General features: G+C 43.4%; 1 protein-coding gene across 2 annotated transcripts in view; it reads right to left on the bottom strand.

The window, feature by feature from the left end:
* Positions 1 to 20,604, bottom strand: part of LOC126174859 (cationic amino acid transporter 2) — a 384,534-nt gene that overhangs the window by 115,923 nt on the left and 248,007 nt on the right. The window contains exon 3 of one of the 2 annotated variants that reach the window (XM_049921256.1): positions 16,718 to 16,952. In XM_049921256.1, the coding sequence (XP_049777213.1) occupies positions 16,718 to 16,946 (229 nt within the window). In that variant the 5' untranslated portion in view covers positions 16,947 to 16,952. The remainder of the gene's footprint in view (positions 1 to 16,717; positions 16,953 to 20,604) is intronic. The other variant, XM_049921258.1, reaches the window with a different exon arrangement.

Genomic DNA, 20,604 nt, shown 5'->3' with positions numbered 1-20,604 from the left:
AAATGATACCTTGAAGGTGGCCTCCATTCTGCTCAATGCATTTGGTGAGTCGAAATCGGAAGTTCCGGTCCAATTTTTCCGACATGTGTCGGTCGATGTTGGCAACAGCAACACAAAATTGTTCCGTAGCTCAGCCAGGGTCTGTGGACGATTGGTATACACGAAGGATATGAGATAGCCCCATAAAAAAAGTCGCATGACGCTAAATCTGGCGAGCGTGCTGGCCACTGGAGATCGCCCCGCCTCAAAGAGATGAGACAACAGGGAAGTGTTCGCGCAACATGGTCATCGATGTTCGTGACGTGTGAGTTGTGGCGCCATCTTGTTGGAACGAGACAGCAACCACATCCATTTCTTCAAATTCTGGAAGAAAAATCTGTTCAGTCATCTGAACATAATGCTCAGAAGTGACCGTCACTGCCAGACTCTTCGAAAATTCATGGTCAATAATGCCAAATTTAGATAGTGCACACCAAACAGTCACACGTTCTGTACGCAGGGGCTGCTCATGAAGTTCTCGGGGGTTCGTGCCACTCCAGTACAGCATATTTTGATTACTCACACAGCCATACAAATGAAAATGTGCCTCGTCGCTGTGGAACACTAAGGCGTCATGAGGCAGCTCATTATCAAGTCTTCACAAGCATTTTTCTGGAAACAAAACACGGTGATGAGTTGGGATGAGGGGGCGCTCAACATCACGGTCATCAGCGCCCTGACGAAAAATCAACATGAAATCTCATGGGTGGGGACGAAGGCTGTCACCACAAGCAGAGCAGTTTATAACTTACTAAAGTCTGCCGCCCTTCCCCACCAGTTTAGGGATGAGGCCTGATAGTTCACAAAATTTCACCACTTTGTTAACACTGGTATCGGTATCTGCGAGCACGGTGGGCAGATCTCCAGCGAGACCAAGGGCTGCCCTGTTATCAGTATACAGGACACACGTAGCCACAATATGCTGAACTGAAAGCGGCACGCCACAAACTTCACAGAAAGATGGATCCTCCTCCGGAGGAGGAAGCTATGTGTGAAAGGGCTGTGCCCGATACGCAGTCTGGTAAGCAAAACCTCCTTCCAGCGACGAGGCTGACACGAAATCCGCCAAGCTTTTGTGGTCGGTTTGAGTGACCGCAGTTTGTTGTCAGACACCTTCAACCATTCAGTCTCCCACTAACGCCTGATGCACCTGTCAGAGAACGAGATAATGGCGTGCAACGGGATGGAACATTGATGGACAACAAAAGACGAGGAATGAAGTGTGTGCACCACTGACAGTTTATACGGATGAAATTTCGACTCTTCATGAAGAATCCTCTCACTGTGCGTTCAGAATTCAGTCTGGAACCGCGTGACCGCTCCGGTCGCAGGTTCAAATCCTGCCTCGGGCATGGATGTGTGTGATGTCCTTAGGTTAGTTAGGTTTAAGTAGTTCTAAGTTCTAGGGGACTGATGACCACAGATGTTAAGTCCCATAGTGCTCAGAGCCATTTGAACCTTTTTTTTGCGTTCAGAAATTGCGAGAGCACCAGCATGTTTGCGTGCAGATCGCTTGGGGGAATTCAAAATCGTCATCCTTACCCTCTTTATGTTTCCAGGCGTTCTGGTGGTTCTTGAAAGTTCTGGTTTCTTTTTCTGCATACTTCCAGGATTGGATTTGATTGTTTGGGGAAGAGACCAAACAGCGAGGTCATCGATCTCATCGGATTAGGGAAGGACGGGGAAGGAAGTCGGCCGTGCCCTTTCAAAGGAACCATCCCGGCATTTGCCTGGAGCGATTTAGGGAAATCACGGAAAACCTAAATCAGGATGGCGGGACGCGGGATTGAACCGTCGTCCTCCCGAATGCCAGTCCAGTGTGCTAACCACTGCGCCACTCGCTCGGTGAATACTCCCAGTATCCATAAATATGTCTACCCACATAACAATTGATTTCCCATCAGGAACACGACCTACAGGCGCGATGTTGAACGGTTTCCTGACTGCACGCTGAGTTCTGATGACCGAACGTCCATTCGAAAAGTAGGCAGCCACGGCGAGTGCGAGCTCCTCTCTTCCCCACTGCATGATCGCTACTACACTAACCTTAAAAAAAGTTAAGCCTCGCACTTTTGGTTGCACTGAAACCCACGCAACAATATGCAACAGCCGCTGTGTGCCGCACGTTTAAAATAAGGAAGCTCCCTCGCCGCACCTTATAGCTTTTTTCCTCTGTTGGATGGTACAAAATAACGATGATAGAGAGAATGTTTGGGTGACGGACGCAGATCTCCTTCGGACTGCAGTATCTGTATGTAGTTTGAAAAACACCAAAATGCAGTACAGTTACTGTAACCGCTCGTCCTGTTTTTTATACTATCTTATGTTGCAGGAGAAAGCTTCGTTTTGCGCTGGCCTTACAAATTGTACACAGTTAGTTGGCAGAGCTATGAAAACTTGTTCCCATTTCCATCAAGTGCTCGAAACACGGTGTAAGTAGGCTGTTTATGTTTTCTTATTGGCAACGTTACGTAGCGCTCTATATGAAAATCACTGGCTGTGCTGTGTGCAGTCTGTGGCTAGTTTGCATTGTTGTCTGCCATTGTAGTGTTGGGCAGCGGCAGCTGGATGTGAACAGCGTGTAGCGTTGCGCAGTAGAGATGGGTCGAACTCGTTCATTCCAGTGAACTACTTCATTCATTTCACTCTTTGCCGTGAAGAGTTCAAATGAAGTAGTTCATTCGTGAAGTACGGAAGCCTGTCGAAGTTGCCCAGTTCGCCGCTGAGCCGCTGCTACGCTCGCTTCGCCTCGCTCGTACAATGAAGCTTCGTAATACTTCATAATTTTACCAACAGATGGCCGAACTATGCAGTAACGTGCACGCAACGTTTTACTCTCTTACAGCGTCTGAGTTAACTTAAATAGAGCATGGTCGAAGGGGACAAAGGAAAGATAAACAGAGAAGCCTGTCACATATAAAGAAGGTATTACATTTAATCTTGCTCGAAATTTTCTCATGAAGCGTCCAAAAAAGTCTTTATCTGCCAAATGAAATATTATTTGTTGTATTCATGAACTGAAAAATAGGGCTACCAACGAAATGCAGTCCAATTTTATGTTCCTTGTAAAATTTAATCCAAAATAGAATGAGTATGTTTACCACTGTCACAGTCTATATACCGACGTTAAGTAATTATTCAGAAGTTTTCCTGTAGATTTTATTTTTGTTGAGAATAATAACTCTCCAGATTCAAAACGTAAACTGTCACCTTTAGTCATTGGTACGATTTCAGGTAAAATCCCTCTTTCAGTGTTATTAACAAACCTTTTATTTTCATGTTGGCTGTGCGTGCTCACACAGCCAGCCCCTTAGTTTATACTTTATATCTTTAATATTCATTTGTCTGCAAGCGCTGCCAACGGTAGGCTACCCGTAGACGCGAAGTTTAACTGCACAAATAGTCACGAGTAATGTCAGCACTGCACGTAGCAGCTGACGCTGCCTTCCCCTCGCCCCTCACCGCCCCAACCCATCATAAACCTATCGTTCCCCACAAACCCCGCGCGATTCGTCGACAGGCAGCAGAGGGAGGACTGAAGTGAAGGGATGATGAGTGACGTAGCGCCGATGTAGTGGGAGAGGGAGAGGGGAAGAGAGTGAGTGAACTAGAAAAAAGTGTGGAGTGTGCTGCTATCTGTGAAGAGTTTGAAGTACCAGTTCATTGAAATTGAGTGGTTAGTTCACACTTCACTGAAGTGAAGCGTTCATTTGAACGACTCATTCACGAGCTCCCCATCACTATTGCGCAGTTTGAGGTGAGCCGCCAGCAGTGGTGGATGTGGGGAGAGAGATGGCGAAGTTTTGAAATTTGTCATGAACTGCTATATATATATATATTATGACTATTAAGGTAAATACATTGCTTGTTCTCTATTAAAATCTTTCATTTGCTAACTATGCCTATCAGTAGTTAGTGCCTTCTGTAGTTTGAATCTTTTATTTAGTTGGCAGTAGTGGCGCTCGCTGTATTGCAGTAGTTCGAGTAATGAAGATTTTTGTGAGGTAAGTGATTTCTGAAAGGTATAGTTTAATGTTACTCAGGGCCATTATTTGCAGGGATCTTTGATAGATTGCGTTGCGCTAAAAACATTGTGTGTCAGTTTAAGCACAGTCTTGTATAAATTGTTCTAAGGAGACGTTTCATATGGCGACCCTGCCAGGATATCTCACTGGAATCTTCTGATTTTTTCTTGTAGTTTGTGCATTTAGTGTAGCTTTTGTTTATTGCTAGCGCATAATTATAGAGAGAATTTCCTTGGTAGTTGCAGTCTTTCATTGTTGTACAGTAAAACAGTTGTGGCATGCATGTAGATTTGCACCAAGTATTTCGCAGCTGCGCTTGCAATTAACTAGAGATTATTTTCAGTGCTATGTTAATGTGTTCTCTTATTTTTGCTCTTCAAATTGTGCTTTTCTGTGTTATCGTGTGAAATATGGTAACAATAATGGCATGTGAAAAACTTAACACTAGGCTCCAAAGTAAACTGAGAAATGACAGTGAAGACGAAAGCAGTGTGTTAGCGCCATCTTGTAATGAATTAACTAATGTTCAAACTAGTAATTTGGTAATTGTGCATAGGGAAATGGAGCGGGCGGCAAATAATGGTGTAGACAATCAAACAGGTAGTGAACAGGGAAGCATTATCGATCGATCGGTCGGCAACAGCTCGCCTCAGGAATCCGAAATGACAGAACACAATATTGCAAATACTGTAGACTTAGGTTTTGGGTCCTCGCCGTTTTCTCAAATGAGTCAAGACACATTTTCTGCTTGTCAAAATGTGAATGTTGCCGGTGCAAATGCACTGCCGAAAAGTGTAGAGGAACAGATTCCAGACACTAATGCATTGTTATTACAACTAATGCAACAAATAGGACAAAATCAGAGACAAACACAGCAAAAGCTTCAAAAGTTAGACACAATGGAACAAAATCTTCAAAAGTTAGACACAATGGAACAACACCAGAGACAAACACAGCAACAGTTAGACGCAATGGAACAAAATCTTCAAAAGTTAGACACCACGCTTGAACAAACACGTGAAGATTTAACTACTGAGTTACATAACATTGAATCGAAATGTCAAAAAGTCTGTAATGACGTAAAAACACAAATTTGTGAGCATTTTCAACCTATTTTTTCGCGTCATGAAAATGCATTACAGAATCACGAAGCAGCCATAAAAGAACTGCAAACTATTGTTCATGAAAATCATGAGACCTTGCAAGCTAAAATGGACTCAGTTGCATCTACCGATTCGGTTACGCAACTTGCAAAAACTCAGGAAAACTTAAAGGACACAGTAGATACTCTGAAAATTGGTTCAGAAAGACACATGGAGGAAATTAGTTCATTATCAGAGAAAGTAGCCGAACTTTCGGATCAGGTCACTAACTTATCTACGAAGGTAGATGATAATCTGAATGTCACAAAAACGGTAGTCTTTAATGACACAGAAGAGTGCGAACAAATTAGGAAACTGAAACAAAATCTGAATCAAATTAATATGCAACACCAAAGAGAAATCCGGGAAGTACAAGATCAGCTGACACGGGTAATACAAGAATTACGTATTTCAGAGGACACTCGCGCTCCAATACGGGAAGAGGGACATAGAAATACGGAATAGCCACAAAATAATAACACAGGGCATTTCGGAAGTTATGAAAGAAATTGGCAATGTGCACCGAATTTTGAGATGGAACCGCCGACACGACGTAACAATGACCGACATGCTACTCGCCGACACGATGATTGACTATAAGCTGTTCATTACTACACGTAAATTCAAAACGTTTAAGAATTCTGCCAACGACATTCATCCACAAGCGTGGCTCCATCAATTCTCTCATTGTTTTCCTCCCAACTGGTCATTGGAGCACAGGTTAGAATTTATGTGTGGCTACTTGGAGAATGAACCAGCTGTAAGAATGCGATCGGTCATTCACGATTGTCACAGTGAAGGAGAATTTTACCATGCATTCCTCTCAGCATATTGGTCACAAGCTACACAAGACCTAGTAAAACATAGCATCATGATGATGAAACACTTTGAACAATCTGAATTTTCCAGTCTTGTCAAATATTTTGAAGACATGTTGCACAAGAATCAGTACCTGTCAAACCCATACAGCCCCTCAGAACTCATCCGCATTTGCTTATTCAAATTACCTGAACATTTACGGCATATTATTTTGGCAGGATGTTGCAAAGACGACATTGAAGCTTTTCAGGGACTCTTACAAGAATTAGAAATTGACACAGACCGTCGCGGGTTGCGAAAACAGGAAAACAATCACTACCGGTCACATCCGTCACAATTCCGTGACGACAGAAACAATAAATGGCCACGACAAGCCTATTCTTACAACGTAAATCGTGACCAAAACAGACACCACCTGTATGACAACCACTGGCAGAGTAATAGTTACAGAGAAAGATCGCATTTCCGTAGTAATGAATATGACAGAGACAATCATAGAAACAGACAATTTGGCAACCAGAACTATTATTATCACGGGAGACAGAATAACTTCAGATGCAACGGTCCAGCGCACAGTTACGATTCAGGGAGAAATTCTCCACCACTTAACCGACAAGAAAGAAACTACAGGAATTACCGACATGACGACAGACGATATAATCATAACAACAGACCCGAATTTCATCAGAACTGGCGGGAATTAAATAGAGCAGGGCACTTTCGACAATGTGAATTTGTAGAAGCTAGGTCTCCTAATCCCAGTAACGACGCGCGCCAACAAAGGAACAGACAATGAATCGCACCGCAGGCTGCCGTGTGCGCCCGCTGGCTCAGAGAAAAATAACATAGACGCTAACCTTGAGAAAAATTCCAGTATTCTTTACCGACGTAAACCACATGATAATTGCGTTGAAGTCGAAACTCTGCGTACTAGGAAGAGTAAGGGTTTACACCACATTTCACATGTAAAACCGTTTATTGAAAGATAATCTGCTTTTTAACTTTGTCTTTGCCATAAAACGTTTCACTTCACGTTACTAGTATGCTTTAGAAACTGTTACCATGCAACAATGTTTAAAGTTAAATATCCAGTCAAGAACCAAGAGAACTTATTCAAACAGAAATTACGAATGCATTGTTATTGCGAACAGACGACACAGTGTTATTGTGTGTGTACATTCTTGCTTGTTTGTTGCACGATTACGTAACGACTATAAGGCTCACATACTTAGAACATTTACCAGTACTGCTAATGAGATTTTAATGCAACATTTTGGTTTACTTGAAAATACATTCTGAATTAAAGTACTTTCTGGGAGATACCAGATGACACAGTGGTTAGTTAATGTGACATCTACACGATTTCATCACGACGCTACTAATGAGTGACAATTTACAATGTTGCTTTTGCGGTGTTTCTGTTTCATATCTGCACAGTTTTTCTGTATTATTCTGGAAAGTAAAACATGTTTTAGTAGTAACTTTTGTGGTATAGCTACAAGGAGACAGCCTTTTCTGTAGCACAACAATATGTTACAGCACAGTACTTTCTTCATCACGGCAATAAGCGTAATAAGTAATATATCTATACGCAAAGCATTTCACTTTTGTTTATCATGAGGTAAGTGCATTGACTTCTGCAGAACTTAGCTTTCGGAGGACAATAACTACGACACTTCCACAGAGATGATCTTACAGCAAGACGCACATTTAGCGCTACAGTACACGTATTTGAGTGATTAATTTTGTACTTAAATCATTTATTTTTAAAGATATTTGAAGTACAATGATACAAAGGTTTTCCGTAATACATTTCATTCCATTGTTGTAATCTGTAACACCTGCGGGTATAATTACATTAATCCTCAGGGGGGTACACGCCTGCTTTGTGTACCATGTGTTTGGCAAGCACAAGGAGCCCTAGCTAATATGGTATTTGCTTATACAACTTTACACATCGGTACCATATTTCTCCAACACAAATTACACAGCTATCTGATCATTTAACTGAGAGAGACAAACTTTTTTATTACGTCAGTGACAGATGTTTACGTGATTACACCGTTGGATAACTTCACACTTACGAAATTGTATTTTGTCTGTACTTTGTGAACTGTTCATATTTTTTCGGAACCATTGTGATACTATGAGAGCTTTGAATGATGTATTTGGGATGGGATCATGATTTTTAAAGTACGTTTGAGGTAGATGACACTATTGAAATGAGCATAGAATTTTCTTTAGGTTTTGAAATTATTGCAGAAAGCTACGACGTTTGTGAGATTTGACTGAGGTGTTTGATGTTATTATTACGACGACGATGTGTATTACGCTGTTGAGGAATGTTTATTATGATATGTATTTATTATGTTGAATTGTTGAAGACGTGTTGATGAATATGTATATGTGTAATAAGGTAAAGAATAAGGAGTAGTGGTTAGGGACTCTGACTTGTGAAACAGGATGTTGGACACCAAGAATCGTACTTTAAGAGTTATGAAATGTGTGTAAATGCGCGAATGTATCACAATGCCGAGGAAAACTTTTTGAACACTGTTATATTTATAGGATTTTGTTTCTACACATTCGCAACGTAAATTCTTGACCTGTGAAATATTTTTATATGAGACTGTCACTGTAGCAGAAACTGGTGTCGTAAATATTTCCGTAAGAAAGTTAAGTGACCACCTGCACATAATGCGTTTTCGGCGCCCAGCTGAGAGGTAGTCATCTGACAAAAGAAAGCCATTAGGTAAAAAAAAAAAAAAAGGGAGGCCATTATCCTCGCCATTGACATTCCTTCAGAGAAAACATTGCAAATGCGACACCCTCATTACTTGGAAAGATACTTACATCTGCACACCTGATTATGACAAGCGTCTTTCTACGAGAGTTGAGAGAATTTCTACTAACTTATGAAATGTCACATGACTACTGAATGATATTTTTATGCTTTGGTTTGCGTAATTGCTTATTTCATTTGATACCTGTTTTCCAGCTGTGTTACAGCATTAGATTTATAAAATAAACTTAGATGCATTTGCTAATGTGAACACTTTCTGTCAACAGATCTATTAAATGATAATTTTGTAATTCACATTCTTTAAAAAAAGGAACACTTGGAAAGGAAAGAACAATAAGAAGGGACTAGTAACAGTAACTGGACACATAATTTTCTTTTCAAGTACATGGTAATATTTTTTTTACAATAAGTTGTTGTGGTGCACCACTTTAATTACATAGACATTAAGATGTGAATATACATTTCCCTTATCTGCATTGTTGTTTTTACTGTAATATTTTTTCTGCTTGAGCTATGTCATGTTTAGGTATAAGTTGCTGCTGTTTGCCAGCCATAGTGTTATTGAATTTGACTTTGTATTATTCTATTAAGCCAGTTTTACTAATGGTTTATTTTTATTGTTTGCTGCACATTGCCTTATATTAGTTGTAATATTACAATTGCTTTGCTAATTTCTTAATGCTGCTTGCTTCACAAATCTGCGTTTCTTTTCATTGCTGTTTATATTAACTGTTTCATGTGATGCTGCATTGCCTCGTCCCTTGGTATATATATCTGAGCTCAGTAGATTTAAGTTAGCTTAAGAGGGGTAGACTATATAAGAAACTAACTATGACGACTTGGAAGAAATGTATTGAGAAGCTATATGAAAATGGTTTGGGCAAAAAAAAAAAAGGATACTGTACAGTGGAGAAAAACTATTTTTGACAGAGGATGTGAACAGAATACAGAAAGCAGGCTTAGATAGGACTTTTGGGAATAATGATGAACGAAGGGAGATCTCCATGCAAAATACTGCAGTAAAACAAACCCTGTCCTTTCCTTTGTGTTATCCCACTATGTGTTTGTGTACCCTTGTGTATTTGTTTTCTTCCTGTCTCTGTGTAGTTTCATAGAATTTTTTCTTCTTTTAATATTAAGCTACATTCACTATGATGAGGAATACTGTTATCCTCAAATATAATTGGCATTAATAATATGTTATTTACTTTGTAAAGATGTTAGACATTATTTATTCTGTTTTGTTGCTCATGTGTGAAGTTGATGTTTCGAAAGTTATTCTGATCTTTTATGTATGTACTTATGTCATAATTCCTGTAACACTGATGTATATGTTTATTTCCATTCTTTCGTAAAGCCCCTATTACTACAAACGTTATCTGTATTGTTATGTTCTTTAATGATGTATTTTGTACCTTTGTTATTGTATTTTTATGTTATAAAATTGTAATTGACACCAGTTCATCTAATTAAGTAACTTGTACGTTACATTTCACTGCACACGTTTCTGTTGGTCATAGTATATGGACAATATGTGAGAAGTTGGGACTGTTAGTGTTTGCACGTGTGTTAATAATTCAGCAAGGGACTGGATAACAGCATTGCTGGTTCTAAGGACAATTCCAAAAACTTTGTGAGTGCACAATTGGTGGTTATGGACTTGCTCTATTATCCGGAAGACTCTTCAATGGTGATTGTGCACCTGCACAGCTGCAACAGATGGCTGCTGGCCGTCTCTACAAGGACTACAGTGGGTCTGCATCTTTCATGGCCCACCAATACCATTATTTCTACAAGGAGTACAGTGGGTCTACACCTTTGCTGACTCACCACTACCATTATTTCTACAAGGACTACAGTGGGTCTACACCTTTGCTGACCAACCAATACCACAATCTCTACCAGGACTACAGTGGGTCTGCATCTCTGATGACCAACCAATACCACAATCTCTACCAGGACTACAGTGGGCCTGTCCACAATTTCTACAAGGACTGCAGTGGGTCTGCACCTCTGGTGGCCCACCAATACCACAATCTCTACCAGGACTACAGTGGGTCTACTCTGTGATGACCTACCTACCAATCTTCTTCAAAACGTCGATTGACTCTGCTGTGGGTTTGCTCTGTTGTGGCCCATTACCTGTCAGTATGTCAAGAGTCAGCACTGTCTTTCTGTTGGAAGCACAACACTACTTCTTCAAGACTGCATGGAAAACCACTACTTCTGTGTGCAATTTCTTTTACTAATGAGACTTTGTGGAAAAAAACTGTAATTACTATTATGATGAATGATCAGGACTATCTGTATGGACTGTGAGAAAATTTTAGCTTTTGACCAACATTGTATCAATAAGTGTGTGCATTTGATTTCTTTGTTATTGTAATTACAATTATGAAAAATTTTATCAAATCATTATTGGCCACTGCCCAAAACAATTTGTACAATTTTTTGTGGCGAGCATGGGGGCTATGTAAGTAGGCTGTTTATGTTTTCTTATTGGCAACGTTACGTAGCGCTCTATATGAAAATCACTGGCTGTGCTGTGTGCAGTCTGTGGCTAGTTTGCATTGTTGTCTGCCATTGTAGTGTTGGGCAGCGGCAGCTGGATGTCTATTAAGGTAAATACATTGCTTGTTCTCTATTAAAATCTTTCATTTGCTAACTATGCCTATCAGTAGTTAGTGCCTTCCGTAGTTTGAATCTTTTATTTAGTTGGCAGTAGTGGCGCTCGCTGTATTGCAGTAGTTCGAGTAATGAAGATTTTTGTGAGGTAAGTGATTTCTGAAAGGTATAGTTTAATGTTACTCAGGGCCATTCTTTTGCAGGGATCTTTGATAGATTGCGTTACGCTAAAAACATTGTGTGTCTGTTTCTCGACGGTTTGCGGAAGGTGGTAGATAAATAAAAAAAAAAAAGTTGGAGTTTTACTGCAGCACGTACGTTCGAAAAGAGTGACTCGTTTCAAGATATGAGAGTACCACGAGTATGATTCCTTAGGATCTGACGCACGCATGTAAGTGAATGAAAACACTATTCCAAATCGCAGACAGCATTCCCACCAGAAAGCTTAACACTATAGACCTGAAAATCCAGTGTATAGATCGTAGGATTTTATACATTTCATACGATCTCAATCTAGCGTTCCATTTTTTAAGTGATTCGTCGCATAACATACCATCTGCTGTATGTGATCGGCCTCAATCAACCATCATTCTCTCTCGTGTATAATCTAGTGGTTCTATCGCAGAACATCTGACACGGCATCGGGATAGAATATGTTACAAATACGGGACCGAATCACTTTCTAGATTCAGTGACGTGCACCCGTACTTTCGGTCTGTTAATAAACGACCCAGCGATCACCGTCTATATTCAATGTCGCAGTACTTGTGGGTAAAACCGATATTTTGGTGCGCCGGTAGGTCCAAAACCGCCTTTTATGCAGGGTGACACCAATATCGCCGTTTGGATGGTGCTTCTTTTAATAGATGGTCGCATATAAGACGATTAATTCTCTCTTCCTAAGATGCACTGGCACCATTCGCAAGAAAAAGAAATGAGACATGTCCGTTCATTGCGGACTTTCGCTCAATATTGTTTTATATCACCAGCATTCAGTTATTAGCGAAGTATTCTGCTCAGTAGGGGTGTGTGTGATAGATAAGTTGTGGTCAGCGGGCTTATAAAGTATGTGTACTGTGGTCAGTGTTCCGACAGGTTCAAACGAGATGACCATGCCCTGTCGTAAGGAAGATACGGATATGACGTGGAAAATTGATAGCCTTAAGGGGAATGAAAGACATTTTTACGTCGAAAATTCTGTGCAGTCATGAGAAGCTTACAGATATTTATATTTACAGAGCTACAGTCATCAGGAAGCGGTATTTCAGATACTTAGCTCAATGTCAGTTGTCAGACTGAGGCTACAATCGCAATATTTAACTGTTAGTACAGTGATGAACACACTGAAGCGCTAGATAAAAAGGTATACGCATTTGTATTCAAATACAGAAATATGTAAATAGGCAGAAAATAGCGCTGTGGTCTGCAACGTCTGTATAAGACAATGACTGGCGCAGTTGTTAGATTGGTTACTCCTGCTACAATGACCGGTTATCTAGATTTACGTGAGTTTGAACGTTGTGTTATAGTCAGCACACGAGCGATGGGACATAACATTTCCGAGGTCGCAATGAAGTGGGGATTCTCCCACACGACGATTTGACTAGTTTAGCGAGAATATCAGGAATCTGGTAAAACATCAAATCTCCGACATCAATGTGACTGGAAAAAGATCCTACAAATGCAGGACCAACGACGACTATAGAGAATCGTTCAACGTGACAAAAGTGCAATCCTTCCGCAAATTCCTGCAGATTTCAATGCTGGGCCATCAACAAGCGTCAGTGTGCGAACCATTCAATGAAACATCATCGATATGGGCTTTCAGAGCTGAAGGCTGACTCGTGTATCCTTGATAACTGCACGACACAAAGCTTTATGCCTCGCCTGGACCCGTCAACACCGACACTGGACTGATGATGACTGGGAACATGTTACCTGGTCGGACGAACCTCGTTTCAAATTGTATCGAGCGGATGGACGTGTATGGGTATGGAGACAACCTCATGAATCCATGGACCGTGCATGTCAGTAAGGGACTGTTCAAAATGGTGTTGGGCGTGTGCAGTTGGATTGATGTGGGACCCGTGATACGTCTAGATACGACTCTGACAGGTGACACATATGTAAGCATCCTGTCTGATCACCTGCATCCACTCATGTCCATTGTGTATTCCGACGGACTTGGGCAATCCCAACAGAACAATGCGACATTCCACACTTCAAGAATTGCTACAGAGTGACTCCAGGAACACCTTTCTGAGTTTCAACACTTCCACTGGCCACGAAAGTCCCTAGACGTGAACATTGTTGAGCACATCTGGAATGCCTTGCAACGTGCTGTTCAGGAGAGATCTCCACCTCTTCATACTCTTACGGATTTATGGACAGCCCTGCAGGATTCATGATGTCAGTTCCCTCCAGCACTACTACAGACATTAATCGAGATCATACCACGCCGTGTCGCGGAACTTCTGCGTGCTTGTGGGGACGCTACACGATATTATATAGGTGTACCAGTTTCTTTGGCTCTTCAGTGTGCATGTGGCTGGTTTCCCAGGACGACTCTGCCTGGGGTGCAAGGTTCTTGGTGGCTGTAGTCTGTGCCAGGACGATGATTATGATGATGATGATGATGTCCCATACTCCGAGGAGCCTAGGAGACGATGCGGGAGACCCGCACCGCCGTACTAGGCAAGGTCCTAGTGGAGATGGTTTGCCATAGGAACGGCTGACATTTCTGGCTTATGCCAGAAGCTGTCCGAACTGGATGGGCTGGAGTACAAGAATGCAGTTGGCCTAATCATGTTGCCCTCTAGGCAGTTGAATTGTGAACTAATACTGAGTATGTGTTCGACAGCCTTCGTGGTCGCATGTGTTCTCTGTGGAAATTTGAGAAGATTCAATATGGACGTGTGTTTGCAGTGTTCAATTATTCCCTCTCATGCAATTGTCCAGTTAACTGTTTCTACGTACTTCTGTCTGTATTTGGTTGAGAGAGGATCGATTGTGGTGTGTGTTGTTTGCATCTAGATGGTGAAAGACAGATGGAAGAAACGTTTGTTGGTTCTCTAGACATGAGAAACACCTTAGTTGACTTTGCAGAATAGGAGTATGATTTGGAATCTGTTATATCACGGACATCAGTATTGGTTAAAAAAATACGAATAGAACTACCAGTTTCCTCTATTTATTCGAGCTTTCACAGAAGATCTTCGCAAACGAGATAAGTTTCTAGTTACTCAGTGGTTTGCAGCACGTTCCGCCTCGCTAAGGTTTCGGGTTTCTAGAGAAATCATTTGCACTCTTTACCTGTGTAACTACACTGTGCAGGCGATCGGTAGGATACTGCATGTGCTTGATATCGGGAACTATCGCGTAAAACGTATGACAACCTGGCGAACCACGTGAAAATGCTTATGTTCTTGTAATCTAACGAGTCTGGAGATGGCTGTAGAAAGCCATGGCAGCGCGCAAGCAAGCAGGCTGGTAGGGGCCGGAATCAGCAACGCCTCTGTGCCGACGGGAACCAGCCCAGCCTTTGTATACGTTCGGAGAGTGACAGCAGTCCAGCGAGGGCGCTCTCATCGCCCGTCAAGGCATCGTATTTCATTGTCCTACGATCACTTGTTTTACGTGGAGACGGAAGTTTAATTATAACCAACCTGTGCAGTTATGCTACAGTCCCCTACATAACGTTCACACAAATACACTCCTGGAAATTGAAATAAGAACACCGTTAATTCATTGTTCCAGTAAGGGGAAACTTTATTGACACATTCCTAGGGTCAGATACATCACATGATCACACTGACAGAACCACAGGCACATAGACACAGGCAACAGAGCATGCACAATGTCGGCACTAGTACAGTGTATATCCACCTTTCCCAGCAATGCAGGCTGCTATTCTCCCATGGAGACGATCGTAGAGATGCTGGATGTAGTCCTGTGGAACGGCTTGCCATGCCATTTCCACCTGGCGCCTCAGTTGGACCAGCGTTCGTGCTGGACGTGCAGACCGCGTGAGACGACGCTTCATCCAGTCCCAAACATGCTCAATGGGGGACAGATCCGGAGATCTTGCTGGACAGGGTAGTTGACTTACACCTTCTAGAGCACGTTGGGTGGCACGGGATACATGCGGACGTGCATTGTCCTGTTGGAACAGCAAGTTCCCTTGCCGGTCTAGGAATGGTAGAACGATAGGTTCGATGACGGTTTGGATGTACCGTGCACTATTCAGTGTCCCCTCGACGATCACCAGTGGTGTACGGCCAGTGTAGGAGATCGCTCCCCACACCATGATGCCGGGTGTTGGCCCTGTGTGCCTCGGTCGTATGCAGTCCTGATTGTGGCGCTCACCTGCACGGCGCCAAACACGCATACGACCATCATTGGCACCAAGGCAGAAGCGACTCTCATCGCTGAAGACGACACGTCTCCATTCGTCCCTCCATTCACGCCTGTCGCGACACCACTGGAGGCGGGCTGCACGATGTTGGGGCGTGAGCGGAAGACGGCCTAACGGTGTGCGGGACCGTAGCCCAGCTTCATGGAGACGGTTGCGAATGGTCCTCGCCGATACCCCAGGAGCAACAGTGTCCCTAATTTGCTGGGAAGTGGCGGTGCAGTCCCCTACGGCACTGCGTAGGATCCTACGGTCTTGGCGTCCATCCGTGCGTCGCTGCGGTCCGGTCCCAGGTCGACGGGCACGTGCACCTTCCGCCGACCACTGGCGACAACATCGATGTACTGTGGAGACCTCACGCCCCACGTGTTGAGCAATTCGGCGGTACGTCCACCCGGCCTCCCGCATGCCCACTATACGCCCTCGCTCAAAGTCCGTCAGCTGCACATACGGTTCACGTCCACGCTGTCGCGGCATGCTACCAGTGTTAAAGACTGCGATGGAGCTCCGTACGCCACAGCAAACTGGCTGACACTGACGGCGGCGGTGCACAAATGCTGCGCAGCTAGCGCCATTCGACGTTCCTGGTGTGTCCGCTGTGCCGTGCGTGTGATCATTGCTTGTACAGCCCTCTCGCAGTGTCCGGAGCAAGTATGGTGGGTCTGACACACCGGTGTCAATGTGTTCTTTTTTCCATTTCCAGGAGTGTATAAAATTACATTAATTACAATGTGCAGAGGCGCATTTAGGAGTCAAGCTTCCAGTGCTCCAGACACGGATGGTATGGGCAGAATCCGTAAAACAAGGTACAATGGTAACTCTTGCAGAATGTGTATGTACAAGTGTGCGGTACCTGCAAAGGCGGAGGCAATGGCGGCGACCAGGAAGGAGATGGTGACGGCGGGCCCCGCCTCATCGCGCGCCACGGCGCCGGCCAGCACGTACACGCCCAGCCCCAGGGTCGAACCCACTCCCAGCAGGGTCAGGTCCAGCACGGACAGGCAGCGCGACAGCTGGCTGGAGGACACCGCCTCCGCGCTCAGCGTCTTCTGCCGCGACAGCGCCCGCAACGCCGTCCACATGTCTGCCTGCAACAATGGCACACTGACGCTCAGCGCTCCAACACCACCACGACACCCATAGTATCAAGTTTCATTTAGAGCAGCACATCAATGCTCAGCGCTCCATCTACACCGTGACACCCACAGTATTAAACTTTGCTTAGAGCGGCATACCAATTCTCAGCCCTCCATCTAACCACGATACCCACAATATTAAGCTTCGTTCACAGTGGCACACCAATACTCAGCACTGTCTACAGTACGGTACATGCAGTATTAAACTTCGTTTACAGCGGTACACTAATGCTCACCACTCCATCTACACCATATTTCCCACAGTATTAAGCTTTGTTTACCGCAGTGCACCAATACTCAGTGCTCAGTCTACACCACGATTTCCACTGAATTAAGCATCGTTTACAGAGGCACACCAGTGCTCAGCACTCAGTCTACACCATGATGGCCACAGTACCCAGCTCCGTTTACAGCAGCACATCAATGCTCTGCAATCCGTCTACAGCACAGTAAGTGCACTATTAAGCCTGAATGAATTTTCACTCTGCAGCAGTGTGTGCACTGGTATGAAACTTTTTGACTGATTAAAACTGAGTCCGACCAAGATTCGACTCGGGACCTTTGCCTTTCGCAGGCAACTACTCTGCCAACTGAGCTACTCAAGCACGACCCACGACCCGTCCACATAGGTCTTTACTTCCGCTACTACGGCAGATGAGGTTGGTAAGGCACTTGTTCGAAAAGGCAAAGGTCCAAAGTTCGAGCCTCGATCCGGCTCACTATTTTAATCTGCCAGGAAGTTTCAGTATTAAGCCTGTTTTACGCGAGCTACTTTCTGGCCAAAATCGACTACTTCTTGTGAGTGCACGTCATGTTCTTGCATGTAAATCAGGAGCCACTCACATTCGCGAGTGATTATTGATGTCAACGATCAACTGACTGTGCCAAGTGTGGCGTTCTAAAATCTTGACTATCCTGCAGCCTGTATATGCGCAGAAATGGGAATGTAGCATCGTCCAGTGGTCGAGTATCTGGAATCTTTCTGAAAGCAGGCAGATAGCTGTGGGACTTTTATCATTGACTTTGTAGTAGTTAGAAGTTTAAGCCTGTCCTGCAGGTCAAAGCGAGATAGTCTATTCTTATTTAGAATTATTTTAAAAGTGTAGCAATGTCGTACCGTTTTTCAGCATGCTCTCTATTAGTCGCGGTCCTCCGATTTTAAAAATGCGCGCTTTGCAACTTCTCCAGTCAGGAGGCGCTTGCGAGCTGGAAGAGGGCGCTGCCTGTCTCTTGAGTGGGCAGCGGCGCGCTGCAAAATAAGCGGTATGTTTCTGCTGGGAACAGCAGACGGCTCTCTCTGCCTGGGTCGAAGAAGCGGCAATGACGCGGCAGAGGACGATGGCATGCTGTGTGTCCTGCATGGGACCATAGTGCAGATCGTATGGGGCCGCTCCTGGCCCCGACAGTACGCTCGGCGCGTTGCTTATAAAGTTATTAGTACGGTGGTTGTGTAAAGCCACAGACACTTTAGGTCATTAACACAGTGCTTTGGTAATTGACTTCCGCCTTTTCCTTTAATATCTGGGTATGTTATTTTTCCGATACTCTCTGTTGCCAGTTAATTTAGTCGTCACTCCAGTTATTGCCAATTTTGAAACCGGGCTGATATTATTGAAGCCCATCTATTTGAAGACAGAATTTGATTTATTAATTTTTATGAAGTCAGTTTTCAACTATACAGACTTCGTAACTTAAGTTTTTCTTTTAAATTGCAAGCATTTCCAAATGTTACAATTATAACGAAGTAGTGGCGGCTCGTGCAAAATCTTGTGTGTGTTATAATGTGATTGTCTGTAGCCTTTCGACTTACAACGTTAGTAATCATAACTAAATTGAATATAGTAATTTTACATATATAAACTGAACTGTTTAAACGTATTTATATTTTATAATCAATCATTTAACATTTTAAGAAATAAAATAAAATGAAAAAGTATTGATGACAGCAGGAATCGAACACAAGCAACGAATTACCACTCCATGCAGTAGACAACGCGGCCACAGCGCCCTTCCGACAACAGTTCCTCGAAAAGTCCTCATACTCTATCCTTGCACAATATGTTATACGCAGTTTCAAAGAAAAATACTGTCTTGGCGCTGGGAGCAATGTTGCAGTAGTAATGCCATGCGAGATGACATCGCATGAGAGCATGAGCAGTCGAAAACAGCTGCATCGTTTGAGTTGATCGTACTGCGGCTGACTATAATTTCAGCACTCGACATGGTTTCTTAGTTATGGTGGAGAGAGTGCTATAAAACACCTTTCCATTCATGTTATTTATTAATGGCGTAATTTTAGTGCAGTTTCCAGCCAGCATTTCAAGAGACATGGCGTAATTTTATTGCGACTTCCGGCTCTCATTAGAAGAGAAATGGCATAATTTTATTGCGACATTTTCAGTGTGTTGCAGCACATTAGCACGTGATAACCGGCCGCCACTGACTACAAGCACTGTCTTGTAAATAAAGCTAAAAAGTTAAAAAATAATTTTTCACCAGATGCACTTGATCGCATGCGAAGGCAGACTTCCACTCGCCAGGCTCAGTAGTTGGCCTGTTAATTGTTAGTAAATAGACTGATGGAAAAAACGCAAAACCTGGAAATAATTAACGTTTCTGGAGTAATGTAATATGGGGAATACTTTTTCTACGTAACCCATGTACGTGATTAACACTGCAAGATCACAGGTTAATGTAAGGCAGCACAAAAGATCTAATCACCAGATTGACGTTCAAATTTGCAATCATAGTGCGTGGGATAACCACAAGAGTGCTCTTGCTGTCATAAGAAATTGCAGTGTGTCTAACACAGAGACAGATTGGCTGTAGGCCCTCAACTGTCTTCGTCCTAACCAACACAGGGTCATCACTGACATCGAAGCAGAACCAGCTTTCATCAGAAAAAAAACAACATAAATCCACCCTGCTCTCCAATGAGCTCTCGCTTGGCACACTGAAGTCGCAAACGGCGGTGGTTTCTGATCAGTGGAATGAATGCTATACGGCGTCTGGCTCGGAGCTGTCCTCTAAGTAATCTATTTGTAACAGTTCGTTGTGTCACTGTGATGCCAACAGCTGCTCAGATTGTTGCTGCAGATGCAGTATGATTTACCAGAACCATATGTCTAACACAATGGTCTTTCTTCTCTGTTGTGTCACGTGGCCTCCCAAGCCCGATTTCCTGCGACGGTACATTCCCGTGAATACCACTGCCAGCAACCATGTGCACTAACAACATTCCTGCCAAGTCTTTATACAGTATCGCAGAAGTACCGAGCTTCTCGTAACCCAATTACACGACCTCGTTCAAACTACACACGCACACGCACACACGCGCGCGCGCCCGAGGGAGGACTCGAACCACCTGCGGGAGGAGCCGCGCAATCCGTGCATGGCACCTTAAACCGCGCGACCACTCCGCGCGGCTAGCGTGCATTTAAAGCAAACCCGATTTGCACCCTTTTAGTGGTGCTGCGAGCGCCTCTTACGCGAATGGTCTGAAATTTTAATAGATACCATCTTTCAGGAGTAGAAACACGCCTGCTAACTTTATTTTATGTCGCGCAACTCCTCCTAGGTGTTTAGATTTCTTTTTCCGTCAGTA

This window comes from Schistocerca cancellata, chromosome 3, assembly GCF_023864275.1.
Source record: "Schistocerca cancellata isolate TAMUIC-IGC-003103 chromosome 3, iqSchCanc2.1, whole genome shotgun sequence".
In the NCBI taxonomy this organism is placed as follows: domain Eukaryota; kingdom Metazoa; phylum Arthropoda; class Insecta; order Orthoptera; family Acrididae; genus Schistocerca; species Schistocerca cancellata.
This window is presented reverse-complemented; position numbering and strand designations above follow the sequence as displayed.